Source organism: Bombyx mandarina, chromosome 15 (genome assembly GCF_030267445.1).
Source record: "Bombyx mandarina strain Sakado chromosome 15, ASM3026744v2".
NCBI lineage: Eukaryota > Metazoa > Arthropoda > Insecta > Lepidoptera > Bombycidae > Bombyx > Bombyx mandarina.
In genome coordinates, this window is record NC_143221.1 from 13,869,077 (window position 1) to 13,884,785 (window position 15,709).

At 37.8% G+C, this 15,709-nt stretch overlaps 1 protein-coding gene across 1 annotated transcript; it reads left to right on the forward strand.

Moving 5' to 3' along the window:
• The first annotated feature begins 9,594 nt into the window (after positions 1-9,594).
• On the forward strand, positions 9,595-14,895 carry cyp33 (peptidylprolyl isomerase cyclophilin-33). Its single transcript, XM_028181853.2, has 5 exons — positions 9,595-9,940; positions 11,377-11,562; positions 12,648-12,851; positions 14,025-14,197; positions 14,740-14,895. The coding sequence occupies exons 1-5, from the start codon at positions 9,731-9,733 to the stop codon at positions 14,882-14,884; spliced, it is 918 nt and encodes a 305-aa protein (XP_028037654.2). The 5' UTR covers positions 9,595-9,730; the 3' UTR covers positions 14,885-14,895.
• Positions 14,896-15,709: the final 814 nt, after the last annotated feature.

Here is a 15,709-nt window from a genome sequence, read left to right on the forward strand (position 1 = left end):
TAAACTAAGCTTTAAAAAAGAAAAAAAATAATATAAAATGAAAAATACATATAAATAAACATACATAAAACAATAACTTAAACACAATTAAAGTGACAGGAAATGTTTCTTCATTTGACTCTTAAAAACTTCTAGAGAGGAACTAGCACGAATAGGTTGAGGAAGAGAATTCCATAATCGCACTGCTTGTATTGGGAAAGAGCCACTATAGCGACTAGAGCTGTGTATGGGAGTTTTTAAAAGAAGATTTCATTCAACGCATTTAAAGGTGGGAAACATAATGAAATACGTTTAAGATTCTGTGTTTTAAGTACGCGGTCTAATTTTTTTTTTAAGATAACAATTTCATAAATAAACAATTTCGTAACATACAGACAGACACATGAGTTATGAAGATCATTAATGCAATTATAGATGCTTATTTGTTGGACGCAGAGGGTCAGGAATGAAACCGTGCTTTAGCGCGTTCATATGTTCCGGAAATTGTTGCCTGCTATCAAAAAGCGCAAGATAGAGTATCTCGGCCACGTGCTCAGGAACGATCGATACATGCTGCTGCAGCTGATAATTATGGGCAAAGTGGACCGAAAGAGACGTGCTGGGCGAAGAAAAAAGTCATGGCTCCGGAATATCCGGGAGTGGACCGGTATTGCCTCCGTCGAAGAGCTGTTCCGGCTGGCTGCTGACAGAAAGGAATACAGAAAACTAACGGCCAACCTTCAGGATTGAAGAGGCACTGGAAGAATCGAAGCTTAATTTTTGTGTACATTTTTGTACATTACAAAGTCAAGTCATGCAAACTTAGCGTTCGTGTGTATTACACCGAAGCCGATCCAGCTTGCGTTGACCCCTTTCCTGTTAAAGTAAATAGGCGAAACGGAAAAAACACGCCGGGAACAAGGTGTCCGGCCTAACTGGTTTATTTTTTACTTTAAGATTTCCACGGCATAAACTTAATGCAGGACGTCGCGATAATTTGATGTATAATAAGACATCGCAGGCCCCTCCTGAAGGTTATTTATCTTTTGCTACGAAGCCTTTTATTTTATTTCATCAGCTCTATAAGATTATTGAATATTGAATGTATTATACGTAAAACGGCCGTCTGGTGTAGTGGTAAGTGACATGGTCACTACACAAGGGGGTCGCGGGTTCGAATCCCACCAAAGGAAGATATTTGTATGATAAATATAAATGTCTTTTCCAGGGTTATGGATGTATATTAAATATATGTATGTGTATAATAAAAATCTTATATTTATTTCCGTTATCTGGTACCTGTAACACAAGTTCTTTACGAACTTATCACGGGACCAGTTAACGTGGCGTGATTGTTAGTAAATATTTATTTATTTATTATTTATTATCTATAGTAATAATACGTACTATTATATATTATAATAATAATATTATTATACCAAAGAACGAATACGCCGCTTCCGATTATGAGGCGTTCACAAAAATACGCGCGAAATCATAACCTGTTAAAAAATGATTAGATCAAATAAATAATTTGAAAGAGAATCTTTTTTTTAATTATTCGCCCTATCGCAATGTTTTGTATAGCTAATATTTGATATTTCCCCTTTGCACTCAAGACACGTCGTTTAAGGGGGCAAAATATTGTCTATTAGATATTTAATTCGAATAAATATGATAGTCAAATGATTTAACATGGCTTTCATTGCGTAGTGTTTTATTCGGAAAATATTGCGAGTCCACTCTAAATGAGGAGAGGTTTTTGAGAATAAAAAGTTTGAAAGTCCCAGATTCGACTTATAGAGGATCAAATAGAAGTTCCTTTGAAGACTGCACGCACCAGTTCTTATCGAGAAAAGCGAATTAGACCAAAATAGTAATTGTCTATCTTTGTTTAAAGCTCATTTTTCTAATACGTAAAGAAGTTAACTATTTAACATTCAACATTATCAAAAATTGCTTTCGATAAATTAACTTTATTGTTTTAGTTATTAGATTCATTCGCGTTTTAATTTGATCTTGTATTTTTCTGAGTGTATTTATCCCGCACGACACAAGCGTGTTTTTGTCGTTCGTTTGTTCGTTTGTTTGTTGTCATTCGCATGGATAGGACGCAGAGTTGCAGACGAGTGTCGAAATATAGAAAGAAAACGCTACTTACAATGGAAATAATTAATAGTGCCACTAATAAAATATCTCTGTCCAACAAACAAATGGGATTAATTTTTTAAATTGTAATTTTCAAATTATTGACATCAATTGCAGCAAAGGCTGCCTCAGCGTTCAAACCGAAACGCATTACTGCTTCACGGCAAAATAGGCAAAGTGGTGGTACCTACCCGTGCGGACTCACAAGACGTCCTTTGTTATACGATTTGCATTATATTAATTATTCTGAACATTCGATTATTATATTGTCGATAATCCCATTCTCTCGGATCGCTTGGAGCCTCTGGGACTTCGGTTCCCTCTGTATTTTATACCGTATGTTCCATGGGGAGTGCTCTGAGGAATTGTTCGAGATGATACCAGCATCTCGTTTTTACCATCGCACCGCCCGCCACCGGAGTAGAGTTCATCCATACTATCTGGAGCCACTGCGGTCATCCACAGTGTGTTTCCAGAGATCCTTTTTGCCACGTACCATCCGGCTATGGAATAAGCTCCCCTCCACGGTGTTTCCCGAGCGCTATGACATGTCCTTCTTCAAACGAGGCTTGTGGAGAGTATTAAGCGGTAGGCAGCGGCTTGGCTCTGCCCCTGGCATTGCTGAAGTCCATGGGCGACGGTAACCACTCACCATCAGGTGGGCCGTATGCTCGTCTGCCTACAAAGGCAATAAAAAAAAAAAAACACACTAAAATTATTATTTAGATTTTTAAGTTTTAAAATAGATAACCACTTCATAGTTTATTCGTTTATATTTGTCCTCTATGTGTTCCTAGAGCATTATCAATTATAATATGATTGAAACTTGGTACAGATGTTGTTGGCACAAGGAATCCTTCTGTCATAGTACAGAAGATGAAGTATACGATAGAGGGCATGCGAGTAGTTTCAACGAATTAACGTTTTTCATACAACCGGCGTTGGTCTCAATAGAGTGTGGTCAAGTTTCACATAGCAAATGTAGCTAAATAAATATCGTATTAGCGTTCGTTCGCTTCGAAAGAGAAGAATATTTAATATTTATATTTAATGGAGCGACTTTAAACGCTCTCACATACAAATAAGAAACGCCCGTTTGTAATTAACAATGGCGTTAATGACAGCGCAACTTCACAGCGCTGGAATTGTGCGTTCGTCTGTACAATGTAATATATTAGTTTACAACAAAAACTCCAGTGTCTGTGTAGATTTTAGGAATGTCTCACGTATGTAGGATTGGTAAGAACGGTACGTACGAAAATATTGTGGAATGGAGCGTTAAGTTGTGAGGGGGAGAATACGTTTTTTTTCCTACCTATGCTGATAGCTTTGAGAGGCTATTTCAAGTTCTCCTTGACGTGAAGGTGGCCTATCGCTATCGTAGCCTAAGCGATGATACGTCCGATGCATTCGTGTTGAGCGATGCACCGGTGTTCGAATCTCAGGCGGGTACCAATTTTTCTAATGAAATACGTACTGAACAAATGTTCACGATTGATTTCCACGGTGAAGGAATAGCATCGTGTAATAAAAATGAAACCCGCAAAATTATAATTTGCGTAATTACTGGTGGTAGGACCTCTTGTGAGTCCGCGCGGGTGGGTACCATCACCCTGCCTATTTCTACCGTGAAGCAGTAATGCGTTTCGGTTTGAAGGGTGGGGCAGCCGTTGTAACTATACTGAGACCTTAGAAATGATATCTCAAAGGTGGGTGGCGTATTTACGTTGTAGATGTCTATAAGCTCCAGTAACCACTTAACACCAGGTGGGCTGTGAGTTCGTCCAACCTTTTAAGCAAAAAAAAAAGTTTAAAAATAATAATAATATGAACTTCAATCGAATGTCATACAGTGTGCTCAGTGGTAGGTGGTCCTTTGAGTTTGTCACTGCCATATCTTATTTTTATGATTGACCGCTCATAATAATAACATTTAAGGTACCATGAGAACTCTGGTACAAACCACTAATAAGTGGCCTATGAGCTCATTGGCAGAAATCTACAACCATAAAATAGCTTTACAAATCATTTAATAAAAACAGAAATACGACAAATCCGTTCTCACGCTATGAAATAGAAAAAAAAATGCCACGTCCCAAGAAATCGCTATCTTAGATTTATTCGCGTTCTAGTAAATTACCTCCTTCCCGTTTCGAAGAGCTTAATAACATTATTTTATATTTATTTTATTATAGTTCACGTGTTTTACCTACGTTCAGAGAGCTGTCAAACTACTGCATATGTCAATCATCTAGACTTAGTGTCAAACGTATAATGACAGCTTCGTGACAGCTGTGCATAATTTCATTACCTTAGGCTGCGACTAAATATATTATGTGTATAATCTATGCTGCGACTGCAACAAGAACTCCTATGATAGATAATATACACTTAATATTCTATTTTGTGGAATCTCGCTGCTTTAGAGTATAATTTATATCTAGATGACAGCATACTTTCTCTCCAATCCTGTTCTTGATGTAGTCGGTAAACAATGCACAGTCTCTTAGGTCTATATGTATGTCCATAACATGGTAGCACTGGTTATTTGATGATATTATAGTGGCACAATATATGATTACCTCTTGTATCTCACGACTAGAGTAGGTAGTTGATAAAATCACCGTAATGAATTCAGATTAAGAATTAAAAGTGTGTCGGTACATTGAATTTAGTGAATGTGAGTCCTTTTTTTATTGCTCTTGTAGGCAGACGGTAAGTGGTTACCGTCGCCCATGGACTTCAGCAATGCCAGGGGCAAAGCCAAGCCGCTGCCTACCAGCCAAGCCGCTGCCTACCAGCCAAGCCACTGCCTACCAGCTAAGCCGCTGCCTACCTCCTAAGTTGAATGGTGGAGCAGCCGTTGTCACTATACTGATACTATACTGATGCAAAATAAAAAAAAAAAAAAATAGTACAGCTTACTGTACCATGGAAAACAAATATAGTTACGAAAGCTGAAACAAATACTATAATTTCACGAATGAGTTAACTAAAAATCGATATTGGTTAGTTTTTATGGAGTTGAAGTATAATCGGTACATTAGCGAAGTCTCTCTATAATCTACTTAAAGACCTTGGCTTGTCAAGAACTTTAGTAAATTATATACTTGAAGAAACATCTAAAGGGGCACTAGTGAGTTCATATCAAATTTGGCCAGGCATGGAATGCGAGGAATGAGGGTGAGATTAATGCGCATTGACAGGGGCCACTTAAACTTACACCAGAGTCACCAGTCCACTGGCATTCTCCATATTCCTCTCTCAGCAATACGATGGACCCGGTATTCGCAAGAAGAATCCGTGGATCGCTAAGATTCTTACTTACTTGACTTCTCTAGTCTCAATTGTATCAAAACGCGATAAAAGCAGTACAACCCAAAAATATTCTATTGCAACTTCTTACCTATACGTAATATATTTTTTTTCATTCTCTTTTTAAGCACAACGTAGAACAAATTCAGCTTTGTTCAGCGGTGATTGTACCTCACAGTCAGGCTACGGTAGTCTCACCGCGTAAAGTCAAGATTACATTTCAATTACCCGGTACATCAGCATTCGTATTGATACACACCAAAGTTTACTTTATAATCGAGCTTGGACCGTTAAAATAACCGGAAACCAACACTGTGTTCTCGAGTAGTACTGTCGGAGCAAAAATTGAATGGATTTTTTTTTTCAATTACGTGCACGCCTTCTTGTGAACTTTTAAGTGCTAACACGATCTGCTGATTTCTGGCAATCTATATATAAATAAAATTGGAGTGTCTGTTTGTAATATTGAAATAGCCTCTTTTTAGGACATGCATATGAATATATATACGGTACACACACCAAAATAACATTTTTTACTTTTTTTAGACTACTTTCGCCCCGCGGCGTCACCCGCGGTACGACAATAACCGCGAGTAACAGCGTCGATAATAAAATGTAATGTTTCCGAAGCGAAGGCTTGTAATTCCGAGAGCTTGTAATTAGATATAAATCCTAAATTAAAAATATTAAGTCTAATTTCGATTGAAATAGAGACTCGTCGTAAAGCTTTTCGTTAGAAATAAGAAAAACACGGGGCGCTTGTGTGATCCGTATCAGCTCACAATATGTCACGCTACAAACAATTACCTTAAAATCACACTTTATCTTGGCGATGAAGAATGGAAGGGAAAAGTCATTCTTAAAGCCGTGCTATGTGCCTGAGTACTTGGAAATAGCAGAGTATTTGAACTATACTAGATAGGTATTACTAACTCAAATACTACCTATCTAATAGTTTTAGGTTAATTATGTTCCAAATATATGACTGATTAAACTGGTTCCATGGGGTTTTTAGAATTATGACGATGGCGTCGGTGACCCCATTCTCTTCATCATCTCCATTGCCTTCCATAGTGACGGTAATTAAGACTCACTTTTCCAATGAATTCCATTTATTGCATTCCTTAAGCGTACAGCGACAATAACAGAGAGCTTGGCCTCAGTGGGCTGCTTGAGTCGGAATGTTTCGTACTTTTTTTTTCCTATCTAAGCTGATCTAGAGTCTAGAGAGACCATATCAGCAAAACCTTAACTAGTAGGTGAGCTCACGGGGCTCAAACCTGACGACGTTGCCGTTGCTAACACGAACCCTAGAAAGAGACATGCTTCGCAAAATCTACCATCGGATCGGAAATGCAACTCACTGAGAAGATCCGGCGAGAAACTCAGTGGGCTGTGTCTGTGGGCTAATTTATTCGCCGAGCTCTTCGTCGTAAGCAACGGGTTCGACGAGAGCGATGATCGGTGCTTGTGGTACCTAAAAGCACCGTTAGTGGATCGGGAGGATCCGAAATGACGTGTTTTGGGCGACGTCGACTGTTTACCATTTGGTCCGCAGAATCGGCTATGTAGTTTCCGGCGGCCACGATGAGAGGATTCTCATGTCGTGCCGCTTTATCGAAGTGTGTTTTGTGCGACAATAGTCACTCGTATTATAAATACAGTACAGTAGTAGGAGTAACTTAGTCGTGAATTCTCTTGAATACTGTCTTAAAAAGATGTTTACATGCGTAAAATTAAGGATACAGTTAAATTTAATTAATCTTGGGTAACCAAATCCCTAATGACGTTGCGCCGACATACATGATACATTTGGGATTGAGATTAATCGCCATCGCTTACAATGTTCACTAAATGTCATTTTGTGTTTGACTGTACGTATGTACTTAGAAAAGATAAAAAGCCGTATCCAACGGTTAATAGATACAGAATAGCCTGTCAACATCCGTACGCATTAATGTTAGTTGCTTTCCGCTTGTCTTTCACTTAATTGATGTTATATTGAAGAGTTGAGGTTTATTTAAGTAAAATGACTTACAGTAAATCGTTTTTGATGCCTCTGAAGGCTTTACTTTACTTGCTCTTATGGCACGACTCGAGAATGGCAGTCGTGCCATATCTAAACTAAACTGAACTGAACTTCAGGCAGCCTGAAGATGGATGGACGAGCTCACGGCCCAATTGTCGTTATGTGTTACCGGAGCCCATAGACAACAACAACGTAAAAGCCGCCATCCACTATGAGACATAAGTTCTAGGTCTAAATTTTTACAGTACAACGGCTGTTCCTTCAAACCAACGCATTACTGCTTCACGGCAGTAAAAAGCAGAGCGGTGCTACCTACTCTTGTGGCCGTATAAGTCACCCTACCATTAGTAATTGCGCATTATATAATTTTCGCGGGTTTGATTTTTATTATAAGATCTTACAGTTTTACTGGCATGGACGCAGCGCTCGATCCGAATGCACCGGGCGTCATATTCCGCGGGCCATCCCTTCAATAGTTGGTCGTTCTTGATGGACATTCTGGATTATTATTGGTCTGGACTGGATGCGATAGGCAAGAGACCTAGAATAATGGAGTGCATTTGAAGAGACCTATACTCAGCATTAGGTGGATAAGGTTTGAAGAAGAGATGGAAATTCTAGAGGCATTTAAGAATTCGTTCATTACCTTCGTAGATTGTTTTCATAAGAAGTGTAATACTTATTAACTGTGGATTATTTTGAGTACCATAAAGGACTAGACTATATCTGTCAAAACCGTCAGATTTGACAGTTTTTTGAAAAACTTTGCGGTCCATCTTATTGTTTCATTATATTTCGTTCAATTTCATTCACATGTATTACTAATACAAAATATATTTTTTTTCATTACACTCCGGTGTTTGGTTCCTTTGTTATCCAACACAGTATTTAAAAAAGAAACGAGCTGCCGAAGAGATATTTAATTTTGAGTTTGAGTAGGTCAGAATCGCACAGTATAACTCTTTCCTAATGATAACCTTAACGGTTTTCACTGCCTTTCCTTTTTGCTATAAAATATTACAGGGCTTTTGGTAAGGTAATGTAATGATTATTTAGTTGTAATTAAACTGTATACCTAGTTGAAATTATATTAACCAGTAAGTATGCACGAGATGGTGCACTCGCAGAAGGAGGCGGCGGGGCGAGTGAGGCAAAGCTCTCCTCACTATGCAGAAACTCGCCGCCGCCGAGCAGGGGGTCGGGACCGTGGTCCCGTCCGTAACCCGGCCCCCTAAGAGCTTCGGGCTCCACCCGCTTTGTGCGGGGAGGAACCTAGGCGTGGGGCGGCGTGGTAGGTCGCGTTCCCCCGACCGCTCCGGGGGAAGGTGTAGCGCGGCACTATCAATCGGGCTCTTGGCCCGTCGACCGAGGGAACCGGCGGTCATGTTGCTGCGGCCGCCGGTCCGGCGTCTGGGGGACGGCGGGATGGATGTAATGTGCTCTGCGTAAACCCTGTCCCGCCGTCTCAATAGCTCCGACTGGGTTTCCGCCCGGTCCGGGGTAGGGCGCCGGCTGTGAGCGGCAGGAGTTTTTAGTGAGGTTCGACTCCCACATACCCCACCTGCCGTGCGGGTGGGGATCCGGCGATTTTCTCCTGTGGTAAGAAAAAAAAAAAAAAAAAAGTATACCAGCCCCCTTCAGCTCCCTTGCATTTTACTTCTATAATGTCCATCCGTCTTTACGAACGGATTTTGTTTTTACCTCACGTTTAATTTCTTATCACTGCTTTTGTTTGATATATACTGGTGGCAAATACAAAGATTGCAAGACGGCGCCAATGGCGAACTCTTATATCTGTTTTTGCTGTAGAGCAATCTTAAATTCCTATTTAAAAAGGAGAAATGCCGATATTCCCAATAAATGAATTCGTGACTTGTTAGCTTAAATCAAAAAACAACTAGAAAACTATTTTGTTACATATCTCACTATTGAATAGGAAAATATTGTATCGTACTTGAAACTGAGAATGAGATATTTATCTGTTGTGTAATTTGCTACTCTGAGCTTACCTTAAATTACGTAAAAATCAACTGTTTATTTGAAAATCATTGAATCCAAAGATATTAAGTGATTATGCTGTTTATTTTAATTCCTTTGACAAAATGACATTTGACTTTTTGAATTGTCATTGTCATTCTCTTTGAGGTTGTGTTTGATATAAACAAACCGCTTTTAAACAAATAGTTACATACTTATTTTACTTAAATTTCATTTAAATTTCGAATAAATTAATATATTAACATATAAGCACGCGTGAAAATGTCGAGTAAGCCTAATTCTAAGCGGACAATATATGTTGGAGGACTAGCTGAGGAGGTCGACGAGAAAGTTTTAAACGCTGCTTTCATTCCTTTCGGGGATTTGGTTGATGTTCAAATACCTTTAGATTATGAGACTGAGAAGCATCGGGGCTTCGCTTTCATAGAGTTCGAAAACGCTGAGGATGCTGCCGCAGCGATTGATAACATGGTCAGTACTTTTACAGTGAACTAAATACACGGCAGATGCTGGACATGGGTTCTTTCAGTTCTAGCCCGTAGGCATGATGCAAAATGCTAATTTTGGTACAAACGAAGGGTACACATCTTTGTTTATCGTTAAAGAATGTGAAATTACATTCAGGAATTATTTTTTGGACAAAAAAAATATAAGTCTATATTTATTACTTTTACAATATGACATTTTGTATTCTTACATTTTTTCGGTCTTAAATGTCCATAGCGAATATAGTAAGAGGTGAAGAAGTGTTATTATTGTTGTTATAACTCGGAAGTCCCAGAGTTTTCATTACAGATGGTAGGGTATATTGTAAGCCCAAGGGGTAGGTACCACCAACATGTTTATTTATGATTTCTGATTGGCACAGTAGCCATCACCAGTGGAATAACCACAATTGAAACTACAACCTTATGTCTCAAGGTGGGTTTTTTGTCTCATTCACATTCTGATGGCTGTTGTCTTGTAATTACATAAACCTGGTGCCATGTGTTTGTACATAATTATCACAGGCAAAACCTACCATAGCTAAAGAAATCTATATTGAAGAGTGAAATGCTATTTGGTATAAGCAACATTTTGCTTAATACACAACTTCATCTTCATAATTAAAGGTGTGTTTTATTTGGTATTAGCAACAACAGTTCGATGTTTTTAATTGCTCTTCAATTGAGTTTATTCCATTAAAAAAGCTGAAGAAGTTTATTTCTTATGGTATTTTTTCCAAATTTTAAACTTTAAATGGCATTCCTTTAAGTTCCAAAAATGTCAATATGTCCCTAATGTTTGTAGGCAGCGGCTTGGCTCTGCCCCTGGCATTGCTGACGTCCATGAGCGACGGTAACCACTCACCATCAAGAGGGCTGCATGCTCGTCTGCCTATACGGCAATAAAAAAAAGCCACTTAAAGCAAATAGCCTTTCACCCCTGAATATAAAAGTATTGAAGGGAGAATTAAAATTATTTGTGTGTAATTTAAACCTCATCATTGGCAAATACTTTTTACTGATATTATAATTATATTTGTAATACATATTATTATAGTAAATAATATATTGTTGTAAAAGGTTTTTTTTTAATTCCATTGGAGATTTTGATTATTTAAATAATTTATTTAATTAAACTAACACTAAAATGTTTAATATAATAATATTAGCTTAATACATTAACAAACTGCCATTCATAACTAAAGTGTAAAATATTGTAATAGAAAAAAATTATATACACAGTAAATAAGCTTTTATAAAATAGATTTGATCTACTAGAGAATGACATCCATAGAGATATAGATGACACTAAAAATATAGACATATTATGGAATGCATAATTAAAAAATAATGCAATCCAATTTTAAGCATGTTTAGTAATATTTTCTCATATTAAATTGTAATCTAACTATCTATTTCTAGAATGATTCAGAACTATTTGGTAGAACAATACGAGTGAACATAGCAGCTCCGCAACGCATTAAAGAAGGCTCCACACGACCTGTCTGGTCGGATGACTCATGGCTGCAGAAACATGCTGGGGAAACTCTTCAACTAAGCAAAGACGGTGAAGAAACTGAAACTAAAGACAAAACGGAAACTGCCAGTGTAAGAAATCTAACGTATCTTTAACTAAGAAGTAAGATGGTTATGATTTGGACATAACATGTGAAAGGATAATAAATATTATCTGAAACATTGATAGAGATGATTGAATTTAAGGATGCATAATATAAGGCCTAAAGCGTTTAAAGCAAATGTATAAAGACTCTGGGTAAGGGGTGTGATAACTTTGTCACTAGCATTAGTAATAGTTTTTTTTTTGCCTTTGTAGTCATACGAGAATACGGCCCACCCGATGTTGAGTGGTTACCGTCGCCCATGGACTTCAGCAATGCCAGGGACAGAGCCAAGCTGCTGACTACCATTAAAGCTACCGTACTGTTAAAGCTACTGCTATTCTTGAGATAACATAAACTCTGTCAAACGTTTGGCTTGTAATTTGGTATTATGTCAGTTAATTACAAGTCTGATTTTTAAAATATCTATTATCTTAACTTCACCTCACAGGAAGTGAAATTATGATGATAAATTTTTGTTCTATAATACACTCCATGTCTTCGTATTGTCTCCAGTTTTCCAGTCAAGAGCTTATTGAGTTAGCACATACATTAAATTGTTTTCAAGTGATGTTATGAATATACTAAAACAAAGTGTCTAAATTTACATTGAAATTCTTCTCTTCTTCGTCTTTGTCTCCACCTTATCCAACTAGGTGGGGTCGGCACAGCAAATTTTTCTCTTCCATTTTCTTCTATCAGCCGTCATCTCAACACTGATTCCTCTCTCTCATATCATATCGTCGTTCACACACTCTAACCATGTCTACTTCGGTCGACCTCTTCGTCCTCTACCTTTTCCATACCATTTCCATAGATCTCCTAGTCACATACCTCTACCCTTACGCATCACATGTCCATACCGCGCTAATCGTCCGCTTGTTGATAACCGGGGCTACTTTCACACTTCCTCTGATATACTCATTCTTTATCTTGTCCATTCTTGTCACTCCACACATCCATCTCAGCATTCGCATCTCTGCCGCGTGCGCTCCTCTTTCATGCTTTACTTTCGTCGCCCAACATTCAGATCCAACCAATATTGAAATTATAATTAGAATTAAACTTTTTCAGGTCACACCATCGAAACCTATAGAGAAACGCAATCCCCAAGTGTATTTCGACATAAGTGTGAACAAACAAGAGATAGGCCGTATAATTATGATGCTTCGAGCCGACATCGTTCCAAAAACAGCGGAGAATTTTCGATCTTTATGTACACACGAGAAAGGTTTCGGTTACCAGGGCAGTAGTTTTCATCGAATCATTCCAGAATTTGTATCCTTTTCAAACATATAAACATTGGTCTAGTCATTTTCTAAAATATGCATAGATGTGTAATAATAGGTAGGGCAAAAGTCTTTTCGCATTATAGTGTGTACTAGCGACCCGCCCTCGCTTCGCTTCGGAAACATTAAATTTTACTATTGATAGCTGAATCCCGCGATGTTAACCGCGGTTATTGTCGTACCGCGAGTGAAGCCGCGAGGTGAAGCTAGTCTAAAAAAATTAGCCTAAGTTACTCCTTATAGCATCAGCGAGGTACCTATCAGTGAAAGTCCCGTCAAAATCGGTCCAGCCGTTCCAGAGATTAGCAGGAACAAACAGACAGACAGACAGACAGACAGACAAAAATTGTTAAAAATGTTATTTTGGTGTATGTACCGTATATATATTAATATGCAAATATGCATGTAGTAAAAAGCGGTTATTTGAATATTACAAACAGACACTCCAATTTTATTTATATGTATATAAACAATTTTATTTATATGTATATAAATAAAATGAACTTGTACTAAATTCTCTTTGGCTATACTATTTGTATCTGGCTGGTTTTAGTATCATTAAAAGTTATAGAACAAAATGTTACCTACATACTTTAATTAAATGTAAATAAAATATATTAAAAAATGTTGTGAATTTTCTTAAAAAATGCGAAGAAACTTTTCCCCAACCTATTAAATTCCACGTTAGAATTTAGATTTGATTACTGCGCCTTTCAGACATTTAAAATTCTCTTACTGACTCATAATATATAGTAAAAAAAACATGTGTGCAATCCACACGTGGTAGAATTGAACCTTTCAATAATTTTGGTTTCGAGATAATGAGACGAATGTAGAATTTCGGGAAGAGGATAAATTGTAGGCTACAAGTGATACAAAGCTTGATAATTATTTTACATTTTATTCGTATATATTACATATATTTATTCAGAATGTATTAAGTACCAATATTATGTACGAAGCAGAGCACAAAGAGAACCACTAATATAAGAAATACTGTATAATGCGTCTATCTCATTTTCTCCAACGTTAAATCTTATGAATTTATTTGTCTGTCTCTTTTTACTGTCGCTTTTTCGTTTCATCAACTTTCGAATCACAACGATGCTAAAAAAGTTTTCATTTAAAAAAAAAAAAGTGATTTCCTGAATTAAAAGCCTAGATGTGTCAAGGAGGAGACTTCACGAATCACAACGGAACTGGGGGAAAGTCTATATACGGCAGAAAATTTGAAGATGAAAACTTCACATTAAAACACACCGGCCCCGGGGTTCTAAGTATGGCTAATTCCGGACCCAACTCGAATGGATCACAATTCTTTCTTTGTACAGCAAAGTAAGTAACATTATTAGTTTTTCTTTCTTATTGCCCTTGTCAGTTTCGATTTTTGTCTATACTAATATTATAAAGAGGAAAGATTTGTTTGTTTGTATTGAATAGGCTCCGAAACTACTGAACCGATTTGAAAAATTCTTTCACTGTTTGAAAGCTACACTATTCCCGAGTGACATAGGCCATAATATGTTTTGAAAAATAATTAGGGATATTTACTAAAACTCCAATAATCTAACCCAAGGTGTAAAAAAATTACCTAAAAAATTCTTTACATCGCGTGCCCTGCGAAAACTATTGATGACAGAATAAAATAATGCACTACGACTTTGTAGAACACATTATTAATTACAAATGTCTAGCTATTGTAGTTATGCCGCAATAAGTGTTATTTAAAAAATAAAACAACCTCAAATATCGTTGAATTTTTTGTTAAAGACCCGAGCGGAGCCGGAGCGGGCCGCTAGTGTAATAATAATTATGTTTCTCATCAAAAATATCTCACAGCGTTTGCAGAGTCTTATTAATGATTTCACATTTTCTAGAACAGAATGGTTGGACGGTAAGCACGTGGTGTTCGGTCACGTGATCTCTGGCTTGGACGTGATGAAGAAGATGGAGAGGTACGGCAGTAAGAGTGGAACGGTTTCAGCGAAAGTTGTCATAAGTAATTGTGGAGAATTACAATGATTCTGATGCTCCTTTGTTGTTTCATTTGATAATTAATAATAATAAAAAATCTCACTTAAAATAGACGTCTGAATGAGCAATACTAATTCTATCTACTCACTAGTTTTTAACCACGCCATCTTTTTTTTTTTGCAATCCAATTCTCCTACCTTGAACACACGTGACATGTGTAGTAAGTCGGTATATTATTATATCAAGATGAGCAGAGGCGTTTTTTTTTTTTTTATTGCTTAGATGGGTGGACGAGCTCACAGCCCACCTGGTGTTAAGTGGTTACTGGAGCCCATAGACATCTACAACGTAAATGCGCTACCCATCTCGAGATATAAGTTCTAAGGTCTCAGTAAAGTTACAACGGCTACCCCACCCTTCGAACCGAAACGCATTACTGCTTCACGGCGGAAATAGGCGGGGTGGTGGTACCTACCCGTGCGGACTCACAAGAGGTCCTACCACCAGTGATTACGCAAATTACAATTTTGCGGGTTTGGTTTTTATTACACGATGTTATTCCTTCACCGTGGAAGTCAATCGTGAACATTTGTTGAGTACGTATTTCACTAGAAAAATTGGTACCCGCCTGCGGAATTCGAACACCGTTGCATCGCTACATACGAATGCACCGGACGTCTTATCCTTTAGGCCACGACGACTTTTCTAGATTTAGTAACCGCATTTTTTTTTATTGCTTAGATGGGTGGACGAGCTCACAGCCCACCTGGTGTTAAGTGGTTACTGAAGCCCATAGACCGTGAGACCAAGAGCCGTTTAGTCCCACATATCTTGTGCGCTCCCTTGGCGCAGTACCGAAAGAGGGATTGGCCC